Below are 19,833 nucleotides of genomic sequence, written 5' to 3'. Positions count from 1 at the left end.
AAAAAGCAGCATTACTAGGTGGCTGAATTTATTAATGTTGATTCTACACTTTAAGATTTAAGCTAGTGTTAATTTAGAAGGATGCTGGAGAAAAGATTAGAGAAGCTTTTTGAATTAGCTGGTTGGGTGACCTGACAAAACCTTGCCATGCTCTTATTAGGCTAAGTGCTTAAATATTGAAATCGGATTTGTTTTAGGCATGTTAGGCACAGAGGCATTTGCCTCTAAGTACTTTTTTTTTTTTTTTTTTTTTTCTTTCATGTAGACAAAACCTTTGTTTTAGCTTCTAGTACCAACAGGTGTACTAACCATATCATAGAGCTGCTGTCACCATTCTGGTTCTTCCCAGTACAGCTCATGTTGACAAGCAGACTGTCTGTCTGATTTTGATGGTTTGCCTGGTTGTCAAAATTCATGGTTTTGGTAACCTTCACTAGCAATGATTAAGAACCATAATAATTTACACCTATAAGAGTACACTAAGATAGACCACTACAGAAATGCTAAGAAATCGCAGGTGTAGTTCAGGTTATTAAGGCAAGTAGGTCAATCTTTACAAAAGCTTCATCAGTCAAAGTGGAGATTTTGCAGGAATGAGCATGATAGATGTGGTCAAATCCTATTACCCTTATGTCAAAGCATCTTTTGCTGTGTCTTCAGTGAAGCCATATTCAGAATAAATGCAAATCAGTTATGTAATTTTTCTTTCTTTTTTTTTTTCATAAGGCTCTGGCTTTCAGTTACAGAAAGTTTTTAATAAAGGAACACCTTGAAGGTGCTTCCTGTTTATGTGGCAGCAACATATCCCAGCCTTCTAAGACAGAGACTGAAGGCTTGGTTTTAGATTCACCAACATATTGTTTATATTGCATTAAGAATAAGCTCCATTAAGGACTTTTTCAGCCTAGATGGCTGAAAATAAATGTTTTTTCCTGGAATAAAGTGGAAAACATGTTCCATTTCCTGAAATAGAAGCTTTGTAGAAACAAAACAAAAAACAAAACCCACCACAAAACCAAACATTAAATTTTTGTGCTAGGAAAGAATCTGAATTTAATTCTGCTGTTTTTCCTTAGGCTGAGCATTACCTCGATACGTTTCTCCGATCTGTGTTTGCAGCTGAAGTGTTCAAGAACCAATAGCGAATCATTGCAAAGGGATTTTCTGCAGTGGTGGAACTATTTTTGAAACCAGTTGGGATAATCATTAGTCTAATACTTTGTTCTCTAGGCGGTAGCCATTGGGAAGCACAATTCTGGGATATGTGTATTACCTTTCCCTGTTAACCACTGCCCATAGAGCCAGCTTTTGGTATACTGCATGGTAGGTGGAATTTCCAGGCAGCTGTGAGTCAGTAATGTTTGTATAATCTGTGTTCCCCTTCTGACTCAGACCACTGACATCTCAGTAACTCAGCAAACAGCTTCTGAAATGAAGAAATGTAGATAATTTCTGAATCTGTTTTCTTATTTAATTAAAAAGAAGAAAAATCCAACTCCAGCATTGATGACAAGTTTTCATTATGTAAAGAAACTCTTGACACTAGTGTTGTACTCTGATATTGAAATGCATGGCTGTGGCTTGCCAGAAAGCTGTCTCTAACATTTTACGAACTGCTGGATTATTTTCTATACCGAGAGATTTGAATAAAGAGAAATGTTGTGAATACTCAAACCCAGATCAAGACTGGACAAAGTTGACTTCTGCATGGGTAGCAAGCAAGCCACAAGGTCTGGGAAGACCTGACCTTTGCTCTGTCTCTCTATCAGTGGATATTCCTTGTCTTGGAAAGTAGGTACTGTCAGCTTCTCTTGAATGCATGGAAGGATGTGGGAGTCCCTGTAACTTTAGCACATCTCTCGCTTACTAGGGTGAATAATGAACAAGAGAGATTTTGTCCATGTTTCACAAAAGCAAGGCAATGTTGGAATATTTCACTGCTGGAAAAGAAAACATTATTGAGATGCATCTGAGGAGTGTATTGCTCATTAGGCTGTTGCCAAATCTGTTGCAGACATGAGCCATACAGAATCTTTTTGCAAAATAAAGTAAAAGGAGTCTTTAGCAAGCCAAACTCTATGTGTGCATTTTGCTGCAGAATAAAAAGCACCTTCCAGCTAATGCTCTTGTGTAAGGAACAGCAATGTACCGCAAACATGAATAGTTCTTCATCTTTCTCAAAAATCCATATGCTTGTGAAATATAAGGAAATCTGCAGGTTTACCAGACTTCTGAAGATTGATTGTGAAATGGTTTGGAACAAGCTGCCACTTGAATTCTATTCATTGTTGATATTTTCTGCTGCTCCTGCTTGTTCAAAAGATTTCTAACTCCATTAAACCACCACTGTAAGCCTGTCAGCCTGGCTATATTTCTACATGTTCTTCAACAATGGAATGCAGATATCTTGCTTTTGCTTTTTTTTTTTTTTTTTCCCCCTGGTGGCATTTTTTTTATTTCACTCTTTGTCTCTGAAAGCCGAAATGAAACTATTGCTGAAGATAGAGAGGAGTGAATGTTTCTGGACAAGTAACACAGCACTGACATCCTAACTTGAATCTCTCTCACACACTGTAGACAGAAGGGAGTTTTAAGTCAAAATGGTGCATTTTTTTTTTGCACAAAACCTGGTGCCTGCCTTTCTAAATGTAAAAAAGGGGAGCACACTCCAGACTGTGTTTTAGTCTGCATGGCTTGCTGAGTTAGATGGTATTTTGCAGATGTGGGTGTGGGGAATGTGGTCCAAAAGGCACTACCTAAATAACAAATATAGTGCATTTTCATGTTGTTCCCTACTCAGATATTCTAAAAGCATAAAATGAGGACTGGGATTAATCTGTATTATAGAAAGAAGACAGTCACACATCTTTTGTCATAACACGTCTGTCCTGTTTTTTATTTCAGTGAGTCACTTTAAAGGAGTAAGGCACTGTTCAGCCTCAGTATAAACAGTATAATCTTACTTAAGCCCTCGTGCTCCTTGTGCCATATACAGCTTAATTTTTGCCTTGTTTAAAAACAAAACAATTATTTTCACTTTTCTTCAAGAGACTAATTGCTTTTGAAAGACCTTGATTTGGTTTTGAACAAATGTGATTGTGAAGAGGATTGTAGATTCCAGAAAGGAACTGGATAACTTAGAACCAGCAAGAAGCATAAACATACTACCTTGCCTATAAGCTGCCTTTTACCTCTGCAACTGAAGGTCTGAGATAGAAGGGATGACGGAAGGACCAGTTGGGAACAAAATCATAGTTTCCATAGCAAGCTACTGATGAAAAACTCCCTGGTATTGTGCTTAGGATAAACTGATACGTCTCTTTGGAAAGAGACGGTAAATACCCTGCTCAGGGAGGACAGGCTGCACTATACCGACACTGCACGAGGTGGGATGCTCCTCAGATAACTGGCACATTTACAGTGAATCATCAACCCCAGTCCAAATCGCTCTGTGATAGTGGAGATGCTGTTCATGGAAATCAAGTGTGTGCATTGATGTGCAGATGCCATTTCAGATTCCTTGTAGGAGGAATCCTGTCGTGCAGCACTGACCATAAAAGAATAAGGTTCTGCTTAACCAATGAATATACTTGTAAATGTTCAGGTGTTGTTTTTCTGGTTTGGAACAAAATCAAGCAGTTTGGTCCCCATCCAAACACTTGTAAACAAAAGAATTATAAAGATATGATCTCAGTGCATTTGAGAATGACAGTTAAAAAGAAAACAAAAATAAAATAAATAGCATTTTAAAACATCAGGAAGTAGGTGCTGGAGTCTGTTGAATACGGTCTTGAGAGCGCAGCCTGGATGGGCTGCCTTCTGGGGCAGTGCTTAGTGTGGAAGCAATGTACAAGATCTGTATGCATCAGCGTATGAATTTTGTGGACATTATAGACTGTTGCTTTTTCATTTATGAAGCTGGCATTTTAAATGCAGCTCCAGGCAATTACAAATCAATTATAACCCACAGTTATGTTACAATGTTAATGTATCCATTGCCCTGTAGTTGCAAAGACAAATCATCCCAATTTGCTTAAGGTCAGGAGTTTGATAAAAGATCATTCAGCCTTCCAGTTTAAATGGACCTAACTGAAACTAATTATTAATCAGTAGGACTGGAAAGGAATTGATGCTCTCACACATGATATTTGTTATCTCTTACAGGCAATTTCATTCCTTACACCACTAGCAGTGATTTTTGTGGTGAAAATAATCCGGCGAACAGACAAGACTGAAATTAAAGAGGCTTTCTTAGGTAATGTATGTCATACTTCAAGTTGGAAAATGCATGATAGCTCTCAAAGATTGATTCCAGCTGTACTCTAAGCCCTGAAGAAATCTCGTCTCCGTTACAGTCCATTACAGTAGTTTTCAGTGCACTTATAGTTGCAAGCCATCTCACAAAAGCCTTTGTTTTTATGTATGTTTCTAAAAGTACAAATTCTGTGCCTTAATTCCACATTCTAGCTAGAAAGGGACAGAATTCAATCAGTAAAGACAAGGCCATCTGAGAGGCTGTTCAGATGTACATTTTTCTGTCACAGCCGATCTATTATTTACCTCTTATTTATACTTGCAGGTATTGTAAATTAAGGGTTTGACTGGAAAGTCCTGTGAGACTCAGCTGCTTAGTGTAGGAAATTACTCCTCTCATTGTTTTCACTGACCTTCTCCTGGAGTTTACTCTTCCCTGTTGCAAAATCCATGCTTATGGCTCAGCTTTTCTAATCACAAGCTGATGTTTCATCTTAAACTGCCAGTGGAGTTAGTTTTGCACCTAATCCTGGACTGGGAACCGCTATGGCTGTGTTATGGGTGAGGTCTAATTACGGCTCTAGGCAGCAGCTTCAAGCAGAGGAGCAGGTAGACGACAGGGATGGTAAGTCTTAAACTGTTCCAGCTAATTCTGGCTGCGCCTCTCTTTTGAAATCTTTTAGTGATATATGCCCAGATCCTTTTTACACAGACACCAAAACTGACTAAAACACTTTCATTGGCAGAGGATACTTTGAAGCACTAAGAACTGCAAATGTTTTTGTTGGCAGTGTGTTTGAAATCTGCCCAATACTGAAATTCTGCTTTACTGGCTAATTTACACTTTAATTTATTGGCCCTTAGGTCACAAGGTCAAACCAATACTCAGCCTTGTCTTAGCTAGATAGGATGTAAATGGCACTATGCCTTTGAGATTTTTTTTTTTTTTTTTTTTAGATAAGGCTGCATTCCCATTAGCTTGCTCTTTCTCCAGTTGCTTTACCACAAGTGTGAAAACATCCTAGTTTTGTTTTGGCTGCTGCCAGTCATTTGTACTAACTTCTGAAATGTCTTATAGTGATATTTTACTGGCAAGTCCATTCAGTAGAAATAACTATTGATTCATAAAATGCATACAGTCACAGTTCTGAGTTTCACTTTCTGTTGGGTAAGGAGTGGAGCTTTGGATTAGAGTTTCTCCATCACTTATTCTTACCACCTTTTTCTTCTGCAGAGACATAAGTTTTTTTCTGCTGTTCTTGCTTTCTGTTTGATTCCCCCTGTAATGTCCAGTAGAAAACCTGCCAGCTTCCCCAGTATTCTCCTTGCCACCCAGACTTTAAGGAAACCCCAACCTTGGATGTTCTTCTGTGGTGTACCCCTACTTAGTATCTGCCATAATTGTGGAACTTGTGGCTTATTTATGTTCAAGTGTACTGTGTATTGATATGATTAAATTTGTTAATATGTCTGGTGATGTGAGACTGCTGTGAAAATTCATTAACTGTGGTGGAGCTTTACTAATTTGCTGAGATCTGGCTCATAACATTCATAATGAATCATCAGGAAGTCCCCCAAAAGGTGAACTTCTTCAGGTATCATATGTAGAGGAGAGCAAAGGGTAAAAGGGTGTGAAAATGCTTTGCCTCTTGTATAGCCATTAATATAAGAAAGGTGAATCAGTGCATCTAGGGTCTGGAATAGTGAGTTTCCTAATGTTGGTGCCCTTAACCCTTCCCCTGGAAGTGCCTACATCTCTACTGACTAGATTATATAACTTTTGGTGGGAAGTATGAATTTTTTCCTAAAGGGAGCAAAATGTCAGCAAATACAACTTGTTTACCAGCTTATATTCACACGGTCATTTGATACTTGCATTGCCATTGCAAGGAATAGGCAGCAGTGAACACGTGATTCAGTCAGGTGTGCAATAATGAACAATCAAGGCAAAGGTCAATGAAAAGAGTAAACTTTACCACATGTTTCAGAAAGCAGATAAATCTATGTGTCCCGTTTTTTAGAAAGGAGACTGTAGTACCACGTCATTGTTGGTCATATGCGTTTGACTTTGTGGAATATTTCAGTTCGCCATGTAATCACCATGAATAACAGAGAGAAAATAATTGAAAGGAAAAAGAGAACATGGGATTGAGTGGTCGCTGTGGACGTGGGTGTTGAAAGTGGAAGACTTTTTTGAACAATGTCAGTGTCTCTAGGATTGACTTGTTCTTTTATTTTTGCTGGCAGCTATTGCTATAATCTGAGAAAACCCTTGTTCTTCCTTTGATGGAGGACCTCCTTTTTTTGTTTGTGGGGGTTTTTTTTGTTGTTTTCTGTGGTGGTTTTTTTTTTTTAACTTAAAGAAAAATAGATCCTATAACATACGTTTTTATGATATATAATATCCTTAGGCAAAGATTTTTATGGAGACAGGATGAGTGCTGCTGAAGTGCAGCATCTGGGGCAGCAGTCCAATGAGAAAAAAGCTCGTGGAGCTGGCATAACCAAAAGTTATATTACTGTAACTGTTCTGCTGGAAATCAGAGATTTGCCTAATAGTTTTTCTTTTTCTGATGGGGAATAAAATTCAGTGACTTTTGTGTCATACCAGGGAGCTATGCTGTGGACTGCAACATTAAATCAATTTTAATCTAAAAGGAGTGTATGCATTCAATTCACATGCTGCTGAAATCACGGCAGAAATCTCCACAGGCTTTAGATGAGGTTCTTTGGAAAGTCTAGGGACTTGGCATGCAAGTACAAATAAAAAAGATGATTCAGTCATACCTAGTATGACAGTTCCTGTTCATTACTCCAATTTCATTTGGAAAATTGGTTAATCCTGGGGGCAAGTGTAAGGGGAAAATTTCAGGGATTTTAGACAAAACATCCACATCCTTTTGAAAGAAAAATAATAAAAATACAATTCTAGTTTTAGTGAAAAGGCAATTATTTAGCTTGAAAGTGGACTGTTTAATTGCATTGTGCATATGCATATATATACAAATACGTAAACACACACATGTGTACATATATATTTTACTTATAGGTCTATACAGGAATTCTCCTTGACCCAAAGAGCATAATATTTTCATCTAGTAAATTGCAAAACTGATACATACAGTGCTTGATTCTCTAATATTTGTTCCCATCTAATGATGTATGCCTGTGCAAATGACACTATAGGAAAAGCGGCTTTGTATAAGGAGATAAGATTTCTCAAGAATAAAAGCAGAACAAAGTCAGTCATGTGGTTATTGTGATGCTCTGGGGTCTGTCCTTAGTCTGGGTAATAAAAACAATAGGCTGCAAAGGTCATTCAGTTTTCAGTCCAGTAAAGGTTTCAGTCTGTAAATCAAATGCTGTACTGCTGCAATGTATAGCTTGGTATTTAGGTTATTATTGTTCTGTTTGTTCATTCTGTTTTGTAGCTGTTTCCTTGGCTCTAGCTCTGAATGGCGTCTGCACAAATACTATTAAATTAATTGTGGGAAGGTAAGTCTTGGCATGTTATAAATGATAACTTGAACTGTTAAGAGAAATGAAGAGAGGTTGAAAAATACAATAGACCTTGATAAAAAGATAGCTGCTGCTCCAAAGCACGTTGAATTAGAACAGGCTCCTGTGAAGCTGTCCTTCCCCTGGTGCAGGTGTTGCACAACTTCATTATGTGACGTCCAACTGTGGCAGGAATCTATGCCCTTGTGTTTTGTCATTTGTTAGACCAGTTGGCAGATCCAGACAAACAAGGAGTTTGAAAAGAAAAGTGTGAGCTGAAATCAGATCATTAAATAGGCAAGACAGAAGGGGAGAATCACGGCATGTGGCAGTTTAGATGCCAGTGCCACTAGTCTCATTAAACGGGAATCAGCTGAGTGCCTATATAACCGAGTGCCTGCATTTCGTGTGAAGCATAATTAGTGAACGTGGTATTTCCAGGTAACATCAAGGTCCGTGGCAGAACTAACCTTGGAGCTAAGCAATGAGTGGACTCCTAGGTAGGACATTTTTTTAGGGAAGCATAAATTTGAATGAAGGCCTCGGAAAAACATTAGCAATCAAAAAAATAACATTTTTTTAAAAGTATTTTTTGGCTTTAGATCAAAATTTTGAATAATTTTAAGTCAAATATATATTTGACTTGAATTCATACACTATTTAATGGAGTCCAATGCTGCATTTGTAATTCACCTGTTTTGCAGCATTGAGGAAACAGTATTTGTGCTCGGTCTTTGGTGAACCCTCTCTGGTACAGTACTGGTGCCCTGACAGTAATGGTACCTGGCACTTCTATTTTAAGAGTGCTTTTGAAATGTAATTAAGAATGCCTGCACCATCTTCTTCAGGCAGACGAGCTCATTTTGCTTGCAGTCCAAGCCAACTTGTTGCTCTGTCAGCTGGTGTCTGAATCTGGTCGCTTGCCTTGCTTGTCTACACGGTTCATAAGCTCAGGCTCAGTGTGACACCAGGCAAACCTGTGTGCTATCATTCACCTCGGCAGGGCCAAAAGAAGCCTGGGGGTTTATTCAGTGCAGCTAGAATCAGCGTCAAGGCTGGCATTAGAATTTGGTGGTGGTTTTGGTGCCAACCTTGTAGCCTAAGCTGTAGTCCTGTTCATGGCTGGATGTGTTGGCAAGACTCGTGCAGCTTTGTGGGGCTGCTGTGCCCCTTTGTGCTGGAGGTGCTGAGCAAGATTGATGGCTCTAGGCAAGAGTAAGGCCACACGCTGGTTTTCAGAGACAACTCCCACTCGCACGCTGCACTGGAAGCTCCCTTCAGAGAGCCTGCCTGCCCAAAAAGTGACCTTGAGCTGAGGGACTTGGTTTAGCGGTGGCCTTGGCAGTGCTAGGTTTACTAATGGACTCTGATCTTAAAGGTCTTTTCCAACCTAAATGTTCCTATGATTTCTTGTTGCTGTGTTAAGGCAGGAGGGAATGAACTCTGTATGTAATAAGCAGCAAATTTAATAATCGCTTTGAGATTTATTTGTTACTACAGCTTTTATATTTTTAATATCCGTGGTGTTTTTTGTAGACCGCGTCCCGATTTCTTTTACCGCTGCTTTCCAGATGGAGTAATGAACTCTGAAATGCACTGCACAGGTGATCCCGATCTGGTGTCTGAAGGCAGGAAAAGCTTTCCGAGTATCCACTCTTCCTGTAAGTTCATTTAAATGCTGTCCCTTTTTTGTCAAAAGCTGTTCTATCTATGTTTTGGAATTGCTTTTTTTTGTGTTATATCATGAACCTGATTTTTGCTGAAGGGGTCTGGACTTCTGTGTTAGGTCACCACTCCCAGAAATGTCTTTCTGGAAATGAAGTTGTGAGCTTGTGACCCGTCCTTACCTGGAGAACCACCTGACCTCACTGAGAGCCACAGCAGGGCCATCAGTAGAGTGAAGCTCTATTCCAGGTTAAAGAGAGTGTGATTCAGAGGGGGTGTCTGTTCCTTAATCAGATCTCTGTATGCAACCTTTGCCTATATAGTAAATAATGATTTTTTTATATTCCATTCAAGTATGAAGTGTTACAAGGCATGTTTGATCTGCGTATTTATGACAAGATCTGGTTGATATCTTTCAAGTCCTAGATCTATTCATCCAAAGCTCAAGTCACAAAGACAGTTCAACTGCTTTTATCGTTAAGGTTTCTTCATGGGATGTTGTGTGCTCGAAGGTGGAAGGGGTAGGAAGGAGTACCCGGAGATCATGTTGCATTGTTTTGATGCTGTTCATCCTAATGAACTGGGTAGAAAGTGAGGTTCAAGAAGTCCCTGTAGCACTAGAAGCTGTTGTAATGTACTGGAGAAGGACAATTCTTTCATTCTTTGTTTTCTGACTCTTTTGAGAGTATCCACTTCTGGCTGTGGCTAAAGTAGGGATCCTTGTCTGTGTGGGCCTTGATTCTGAGGGGTTCGATGTTCAGGTGTCTACTGCCACTGGGCTGCTTTGCCTGGGGACAGGTGGGAGGAAATGGTAGCTCTGTTCTCAGCAGAGGAATCTTCCTTGCAAGCAGAGGAGAATAGGTAGAATGCCCTGACTTGCTCTCTGCAGCTCCCTGAAAGGAGGGTGCAGGCAGGTGGGGGCCAGTCTCTTCTCCCACATGAAAAGTGATTGGAGAAGATGAAATGGCCTCAAGTTGCACCAGGGGAGGTTTAGATTGGGTAGTAGGAAAAATTTCTTCATGGAAAAGGTGGGTAGGCATTGGAACAGGCTGCCCAAGGAGGTGGTGGAATCAACCATCCCTGGAGGTATTTAAAAAACACGTAGATGCGGCTCTTAGGGACATGGTTTAGTGGTGGCCTTGGCAGTCCTGGGTTAACGGTTGGACTTGATGATCTTGAAGGTCTTTTCCAACCTAAAGGATTCTATGTGTCTGTGACTCTTGTCAGCACAAGACAAGTAATGGGGGAAGAGGTAGCATGTAATGGGGGAACAGGTATATCGATAGCATTGTATTTAGAGGAGCAGGTAAGCAGGAATCAGAGGTAAATTTGGCACAGGTTGGAGTTTCTGTGGTTTCTTGTCTGCTCCTTGGACAGCACTCCATTTGGCTTTGAGGTGGTCCTCAGTCTAGGTCAGATGGTTTGATAGAGTACTCCTAGCTTATGCTGATAGACATTTAGGTCATCTTGTGGAAACTTGTACGTCTTATTTAATTAGGTGTATTAACTCAGGTGTTTTTAAAGGTTCCTTTCACTGTCTTGAGGAGCTTACTTCTGGAGTGTTTTATGTCAGGTGTCTAATAAAACTTATTTTCGTCTATAAAATAATATTATTACTGTGAGCTTTTTTGGTTGGTTGTTTTTTTGGACAGTATTGTTTGTTGCCTTGTACTGTTCTGTTTCCAAGAACTGCCAGTTGAGTACCAGTAAGTCATATCTCTGGAATTTGTTTCTCTAATCTTTTTTTCGAGTAATAACTTCAGATTGTCTAATTGTGCAGAATTGTATATTGCAAAGAAGTTGGGTAATGAGATGAATGAAATTCTGTACTGGTCTTGCTCACTTTTTCTTGTTTGAGGCCCAGAAACAAATAAGGGATTAGTAGATGTGTGTGGATGTTTTATAATCTTTATAATCCTAAACAATAAACCAACTTAGCTGTCTTAATTTTTGCTTACAAGCTTCGATTACATTCAAGAGACAATAGCAGAATATATCATGTGCCATTTAGAATGAATGTTTTTAATTGCTGTTTGTAGTCTCTCTTCAGATTTGGTTGTTACACTTAACTGCAATCATCTTGTTTAAGTATTTTGTCAGCGTATAACAACAAAAGCTTAAAATAAGTGCATGTATACATTGATGTACTAGAATTTACAGATTAGCCCTCAGCAAGTGTTATAGTTGGTTACTTTACTAAAACACAACAGTGTACTCTGAGGCTGCAAAGTGTGTGTTGCAGAAGACACTCAATGTACTTTTTTTTTAATATATTTTTTTTGGCACAGACTAGAAACACTGTATGTGTGCCATGCTCTGGTTAGCTCTGGCACACATACTAGCTCTCTTACCAAGGCTGCTTGTCACACAGTCAAGTGCTTTTTGTCCCTCTGTCAGTGAGGCAGCCATAGACCACACACTGGGGTTTTACTTTGAACTGGTATTGGTTTTAAAAGCACAGAGTTATGTTACTGTAGCTCAGACAGAATTTAATTGGAGCAGAATGATGGCTCAGTGTATTTAGATCAAAATTATGGGAACAGCTTTCTCCATCATTAATGTAATATTAGCGTGTGGCTGAGTTGACTGTATTTCCCACTACAAAGCTTTTATTACAATGCGATAAGAATGAAAAGATATTATATATGCAGTAATTTTTATCTGTTGTTAAGTGTGTGCTAGGGTGAGGCAATTTTGCAGCTGCTTGAAGTACTTAGTGGTTTGAAGCATGATGTTATAATATCTAAGTCTCTGACAAGACTGTTTTGAAACCTCAAAATCAGTATGTATTTTAGTCTCATAATGGAGAAGAAAACCATTTTAATTTGCTAATCTTACAATGCTAATCTCTGCTCCTTCTGTGTAGCAAAATTATTTAGATAACCAGGATTGTCAGCCTCATTTTATCAAGACCACTGTTACTTCATCTCACACTAGACCAAAAAAGTGAAAAGCAAAAAATATTATGAGAAACACAACATTATACTACCTTCCTGGACTTATGAAGCAATGAGGCTGTTGAGAATATAATAATAAATGTTTGGAAATTTTGCAATAATTTACATTGTCAGTATTTTTTATTGTGTAATGTATGAACTATACCTCCTCTACCTCCCACTCCCTGTGAAAAATTATTCTCTGATCTCAGTTTTAAAAAGCTGTCCTTCCTGCCTTCTTAACATGAAGGCAATTGCAAACTTTCCTTCCATAAACTCAGCCCAGGATTTTTTCTCAGCTTCTTTCTCCCTTCCTTCAGCATAAGATTGCTACTAGGTAAAATGAAGGAGTTCCGTTCTTCTGATCTCTGTCATCCTTTCTCTGTGATGGAATTTGTGAAGCAGCACCAAAAAAAAGTTTTTTTTTTTTCTGTTACTGTTTGTGTTGTGTTTTTTTTTTTATTATTTTCATGGCTGTGAAAATGTGGAAGTATGAAGGATGAGATTTGACATAAACTATAGTACCTTTCTTGCAGTGATAGTTACAAGTAGCCCACTACAGTTTGGTATTTTCTACTTCACTTGAACACACGAAGGAAATAAATCACAAATAAAAGCTGCCAGGCAGCTCATAAACAGAGGTGAAAAGCTTCAGTCAAGAGCCATTTTCATTTTCAAAACAGTTTTTCATAGAGCATTCCCTGGACAGGCTGTCAATCCAAAACTTTGTTATACCAGGATCTAAAACCTCATCCATACGAGATGAGGCCTTTAACAAAAAAAGTCTGAGGTGCTGTGGATGCTGTGCTATAGGGAAGTAGCGCAAAGATGTATAACAGGAGTGGCAGTACTGACATCCCCAGCTGGCCTGGCCTGACCTCATGTACTCAATAAAATGTTGTGAACTCCCCGCCTTCCACTTTGGGAGTCCAGCTTGTGCCCTGAAGGACAGTGCGTTCTTATTAGAGCACAGATGACTTTCTTGGCTTAAATTGCCGTGTCTTTCATCTCCCTGTGCAAAGGAATGCACATAATACAAATATGAAAAATGAACGAAGCAAAAACTGTTTTGTAAAGCCGAAGAGTGACTTGCAGGTAGACGCAGACTGTACTTGCCTGAAACAATTGAGGCAGTTTGTACCAGATTGGAACAGGAGGTGGACTGTAATGAAACGGTGGTGGTGTTACTACCTTCTCTGAACGAGGAGCAGAACTCTACCTGTACTGGCTGCTGAAAACATACTTTGAGCTGGCATAGCTCCTTCAAAGCTGCTGTCTCCTAGTTCTGTATTTTGCTGCCCTTTTCTGGAAAGGCTATTGAAGTTATGGGACTCCTTTTGATAACTTTTGACAACAGCAACTTGAGTTTGGAATCTATACAAGCACAACCCAACATTCAATGACTCCATTGAAATTCACCCAGCTTGTTCTACTGGATCAAAAAAGTCCCTGGACCTTCTAGATTGTTTGGAGCATGTTTTGCCTCTTTTCCAGTTGAACTGCCAGTGTATCTTGTTTGAGAGCACCAATGCTTGGGGGTAGGGAGCCAAGACTCCTGCTTGGTTCCAGTAGCTCAGAGGTGCTCCTGAGTTCCAGGTTTATGCATAGCCATTCTGACCAAAATGCTTCAAAAATGTAGGTCTATTTCTACATATTTAATGTTTCCAGAATCCGTTAATGTTTTAGAATCCGTTGGAAATTTTATGCTGTTTAAAGCTACTACCTGTGGAGATACTGTGCAGCTTCTCTATGACCATACTTCATGGAAAGAATTATGTTTATGAGGATCATAAAGGCAGCATCTCTTCCTCCGGCCTGTGTCCTTCCTTGTGTGTCTTCTGTAGAGATATCTTGCAGAGAGCCTTAAGGCAGCCTGCCTTGGAGACACCTCGTGGCCTCCTAACCTCTCAAGATATGTGGAGTAAGCACACATGTTCTTCGGGGTTTGCTCTGAACGTACTTTGCAAGCTTGTGATCCAAATAACAAGCAAGTTTCTCTCAAAGATGGCTCTGAGAACAGCGGAAGCTTCTGAACGTCCGAAAGCCAGTTACACCATCTGAAAGTGCTGACCCTAGTGAGGAGTGGAGGAGTTCAGCCATCTCTGCGGTGACCTTCTGAAGGAACTTTTTATGTTTGGTGGAGTATGGTAAGAACTGCCCTTTGCTGTGAGAATATATTGTTTCCTCAGATTGCTCCTTGCCATGCTGGGAAGTACATAATGCAACTGCTGATCGACCGATACAAGACCCTTTACCTTTTTTCTCTCCTTGCGGCAAGGTTCAAAGAGCAGCAGCAAGCAACAGATAAAAAATGAATGTGAACAACAAATGGATGGACATACAGACAGAATGATTTAGTGTATTTAATGAAACAAACAGAACAAATTATGCAGAAATCAGTATAAACCTTTTGTTGTCTGGAATTAATGTGTGCTGATTACCCAGCATATCAATTGGTGAAAAATGCAATGTGTGAATAAAGAGTATTTAACTGAATGCAATGCATGAAAACTCATGGATGAGAGGAAAAATATGGTGAATAAGCACAGAACGGTTAATTGGGTAAGCCCAATACGAACCTAGAGTCCAGTAGTGTTATTTATCTGAAAATCAATTATATCTAACGCTTAACATTTGTTGTTGAGAAGTTACCATCATACAGAAGCCTCTTGTTAAGTTTAATTATTGCCCAGTATGTTATTGTGCAGAAAAAGTGTATGGGAAATAAATGGTTATAATACCAGGTTTAGATCTAGTGGACAAATTCCAGGTAGACCAGATATTCAGTGATTAAAAACTGGAAAAGAAATCAGAGGGGTTCTTTTCAATAAAAGCTGTTTGTTATTGTAAATAGCTTTATGGGTTTGCCAGTTCACAAAGATTTCACAATGTGCCGTTCTTTATATAGGCTACAAGCAGTGAGTATTTGTTTGTCCAGTGTTTGTGTGGACAGAGAGGTCTGAGTTTATTTTGGTGACAAAATTTGGAATTGATTACCATGGAATCTGGAAGGAGAAAGTCAGCTTTCTAGTTCCTGTTTTAGTCTTAAATTACCGTTGCTATAACCGGATAAGTATCTTTGTTTAGAGAATGTATCTAAATTTCTTCAGGGAATGTGTTCAGCCTACAAACCACCAGGGTTTTTTTCATGCACTAGGAAGGCTGATTCTGCTTGTGAATAAAAGACTGTATGTCAAGTATGTGTTTAATTAAGGTGACAGAAATACTGAGCATGTTTTCCATATGAGCTCACATTTCTGTAAAGCATGTACTGTTCATGAGTTGCAGCTTACATTGGTTGCAAGGGAAGAAGGGGGAAGAATGCCCTGGGACCTCTGAAGTGTTCTGGGAGAGCTGCACACGGTGACAGTGCCAGATGTAGCTGTTCTCCCTAAATCAGTCATGCATTATAGCTTTAGGGATGGTGACAAGTCCAGATTTCAGTTGCACACCAGTCAAAATTCAGTTCTTTTTCTAAGCACAGGGAAGTGTTTTAAAATACATGGGGTGACTAGCATGTCCGTTCCTTCGTTATGCAGGAGATTAAACCTTTACTTTCCAGGGGTAGGAGATATAAAAAGTTAAGTTAATTTGTTGTCTGTCTCTGGTTAGATAGTAAACTGTCTTCCAGATCCTTGGCGGCTGCCACAAGGTTGCTGGGGTGGATGGGAGACGCATGGCAAGTCACCAGCCACAACAGTTCATTAGAACTTCCACATTAGAACTTCCATTCACAAAGAACGGTGACTTGTTTGAACCACATTAGTGCTTCATCAGCTGATGCTGACTTTGGTTTTAAACCCCTCTGTGTTCTTACTCTATTCACTGGAGCAGCAAAAGATGCATGTTCAAATCCAGCAGTTTTGCCAGCAGAACAAACGAACTACAGGAGACCTGGAGCTGATCCACTACGATTATGCTGCTAGAGAAGGTGGTGTTGACAGAGAGTCAGAGGAGGAGAAAAAATATGACCAGTAAGGTAGCTGTGACATTGCCAGTGGCTGTAAGCAGGGGGACAACTAAAGGGACAAATTCTCATTTCACTTTATGGTCCTGGTACTGTCATAAATGTAAAAAAAAGTTCTATCAAATGTTATGGGTTAGTTTTGGTTTTCTTCCCCCCTGTTTTGAACAATAGAGCTCAGTTGAACCCTTGAACTTTTAATATGCAAAAAATGTTCAGTTTGCATATGAAGTTTGGGAATATCTGCTGTCCTCTATCTCTTTTTGAAAGGTTTGACCTGGAAGCCATGTACACTGAAATCTTACAGAATTCCATTGGGAACAGACTTCATCTTTCAGGTCCACACATAGATTCCTAGACACTGAAGATAGAAAAGCCTTCTTGCATCATTTACAGCATATCAGTTAATTGCTATACACAGATGATTCCTGACAAATTAAAAAAGTTATTTTCCTATATTAATTTTAAGCATCTTACATAGTAGGATTTTCCTGCAGCTTAAAATTAGGGTGGTTATTGCATGGTTTGTGATTTCAGCCTAGGATAAATACCTCTCTCTGATCTAATCTTGAGCCACCTAATTGGACATTTCTTTTCTGAGCTTGGTGCCTCATTTCAAATTGCTCTGAATTCATCATGTCAGTATGATTCTCCGCTATTAAGCTACAGTTTAATATTACCGTTTGCTATGTGTTCCAGTAATTTCCTGCATAATTTGTGGTTTTACTGTCATGCTAACTTCATTTTCTGTATTTATGTACATCATTGGTAGTGCATTTGCTTGTTTTTCTCACCAAGTGTGCTAATAAGGAGTTCAGGAGATAATTCTTCGGGCTACTGCACTGTGGAAGTCTCCAAGTGTTGAAAATATTGGAAAACATTGGAAAATATCTAATCATGTCTTAAAGAATTGTGGGGTAGAACTAGATACGATGGTGTGCTGGAATGGACAGCAGTGGGTAAGAAGTTCCCATCTCCCTTGGTTCTTACACTGTTTGTGGGGACTGGTGCAGAGACCCGACCGCCAGCTAATACAAGGACCAAGGTAATGGTTTAGGAGCTGTCAGAGTACCACTGATATTCTCTTTTAAAGCCTGTTTATACGCTTCTTGGCAAGTGATAGAGCCATCACCAGTGCATGTTGTGATTGTACATGCTGTTAGTTGCAGGGTTCCCGTCAGATAGTATCACTTGTGGAATATGCTATGAAGAACAAGTGTTTGAAGACAAATAGATATCCTGTAAAACAGACGCTATCACAATATATGCTTTAGTCTTCTGCAAATCCTGAAGGCACTCTACAATGCAAAGCAAGGAAATTAATTTCAGGATGCATTTAAAATCTGGCAATTTTAGGAGTGGAACAAATGAACTGAAGCAGATTGCCATTCCTTACGTCTGAAATCTTTGAATGACTGGCCTTTGTATCTGGCAGAGTTTTTACTTTTTCTGATTTATTTAACAAAAGAGACTGTCAGTTACAAATAGTTTTATTACCAGTGCCAAAAAATGGTTTTATGCAAGATCCTTTGAAGGATCTTTATGGAAAAAGCAACGGTTTTGCAGTGAATGGATGGAGTCTTTGACCAAGAATGAACACATATCTACTTTTCTGGATATTGTTAGACTATTTGTATGCTGAGTGCTGGTTTATTTAAAGCACCGTTTACCAGGACTTCAGGTAGATTTCTGCAGGTGGAGGAGTTGAGCATGTTTTGTGTGTACGATGAAGGAGGACTAGTAGGTAGTTTAGGGTATGAAGAGGGGGAGACTGAGGGATACTACAAAAGATGGGAAAAACCGCTCTCAAGGGAAGCATGTTTTAGAAGCACAAGTTTGTAGAAATCCAAGTCTTTTTCCTATTGCTGTCTGAAATTAATTTCCCTAAGCTTTTAGCTGTGAAGATTTTGTCATAAAATATGAATGCAGATCATCTTCCCAAGTTTGTGGTACAAAGTTTCAGGCACAGAGCTCTAAATCATAGGCAGAAAGGTGTGGTCCATGGCATCTTAACTGAGTCTTTAACCCAGAATTGGAGGACAGGCCACTAACAGCAAGGAAAAAAGTGCTGCAAAAGTATTAACGTGTTTACGTTAATATAGTTTGATGAGTGAGTATTGACCCGTTGCCAAAACCGGCTCAGCTTCCTGATTCAATCTGACCTTAAATGTTTGCTTATGTTCGTTGTGTTACTTACCAGAGCAGCCAGTAGATGAACCAGACACGGCTGAGCTGGCAGTCAGCAGTAGGGCTGTGCTGCATCCACCGCGGAACGATCCCGCGTTCCTGTGTCTGGTTATGGACGCTGTGACCTGCCATGGTAGGGAGGGTTGAGGAGAGCATCACGGAGTGATCTCAGAGTGTGGGGCTCTTACTGTCACAACCCGCCTTCTCTTTCACATCTGTGGACTTTTTATTGGGTAGTCGTAAGATTTTGTTACTATTATTATTAAAGTGCTAGAGGAATATCCAAAGCCATATAGTATACAAAAAGTATACTATATAAAAGTATAGATATAGTAGACAAAAAGGGTGTGTCCAGGGACCTATTTCATGCCTCAGCTCCACAAGCAATAGACCATTCTCATGTAAATGTAGCTTTGCAACAGCAGCAAAACCCGTAGTATTGTATTCGGATCTGCTTGCCATGTAAATGATTTCTGAGTTCATTATCTCCTGAAGCTTTCTGAGAAAAAAGTAGCAACTCGGGCAATACAGACTTGCTTCAAATATTGGTCAGTAAAATAGGTTGTTTAGGTTTTAAAAAGATAATAATTTTCTACACGGTCAGATATCTTACATGCTGGCATGACTGTAGAAATGAAGTCCTCATATAAGCAAGTATGGGCAAATAATAGTAACACAACACATTTTATTTAGAAACACCAAAAATTCTGTGTGAATGAAATGCCAAATTCTTGACCCTGTTTGCTGCCTTAGAAGAAGTGATTAATTCATCATGCTATAACACCCTTCAGGCTCTTATTTTACTCAAAACGTGTGCAAGCAGATTGCAATTGCCAGAGTTTCGGCCTCAGCTTTATTTAGTGACTATTTTTGAATGTGTTATTTCTGAATTGGTCAGAATTACTTAAGCTATGTTTTTCAGCTAAGGGATTGCTGTTGTAGATTTGAGGAAGCTGCATGAAGCTGTTTTTTGATACCGTTGTGCTGAAGGAAAAAAGAAACGGCTTGGTGAGAGTTTAATTTAACCTCTTTGGAGCCTGTACTGCTTAGTATCAGCAGTCAGCGGCCGATTGTGTCTGTGATCGCCATGAATACCCAAATACGCATCCTGAAATAGATGTGTCTGCTAGGAATAAATGAATAATCACTTGGTAGTCTGGTTGGTATGAGCTTATCAATTGATTCACAGAATTTTTAGGTTGAAGGTACCTCTAGAATTTGTGAAATCCCACCTCACTGCTCAAAGCAGGGTCAGTGAGTGTCCATTCCTCCAGGACGGTGCCCAGTTGAATTTTCCATGTAACTGAATATGGAGATTCCACAAACTTT

The 19,833-nt window shown here is 39.4% G+C and overlaps 1 protein-coding gene across 1 annotated transcript in view; it reads left to right on the top strand.

The window, feature by feature from the left end:
• Nucleotides 1-19,833, top strand: part of PLPP4 (phospholipid phosphatase 4) — a 66,099-nt gene that overhangs the window by 21,000 nt on the left and 25,266 nt on the right. The window contains exons 3-5 of the mRNA XM_055793626.1: nt 4,165-4,255; nt 7,686-7,749; nt 9,289-9,413. Of these exons, the coding sequence (XP_055649601.1) occupies nt 4,165-4,255; nt 7,686-7,749; nt 9,289-9,413 (280 nt within the window). The remainder of the gene's footprint in view (nt 1-4,164; nt 4,256-7,685; nt 7,750-9,288; nt 9,414-19,833) is intronic.

Source organism: Falco peregrinus, chromosome 1 (genome assembly GCF_023634155.1).
Source record: "Falco peregrinus isolate bFalPer1 chromosome 1, bFalPer1.pri, whole genome shotgun sequence".
Taxonomy (NCBI): domain Eukaryota; kingdom Metazoa; phylum Chordata; class Aves; order Falconiformes; family Falconidae; genus Falco; species Falco peregrinus.
The sequence above is the reverse complement of the archived record's forward strand: the minus strand, read 5'-3'. Positions and strand labels throughout refer to the sequence as shown.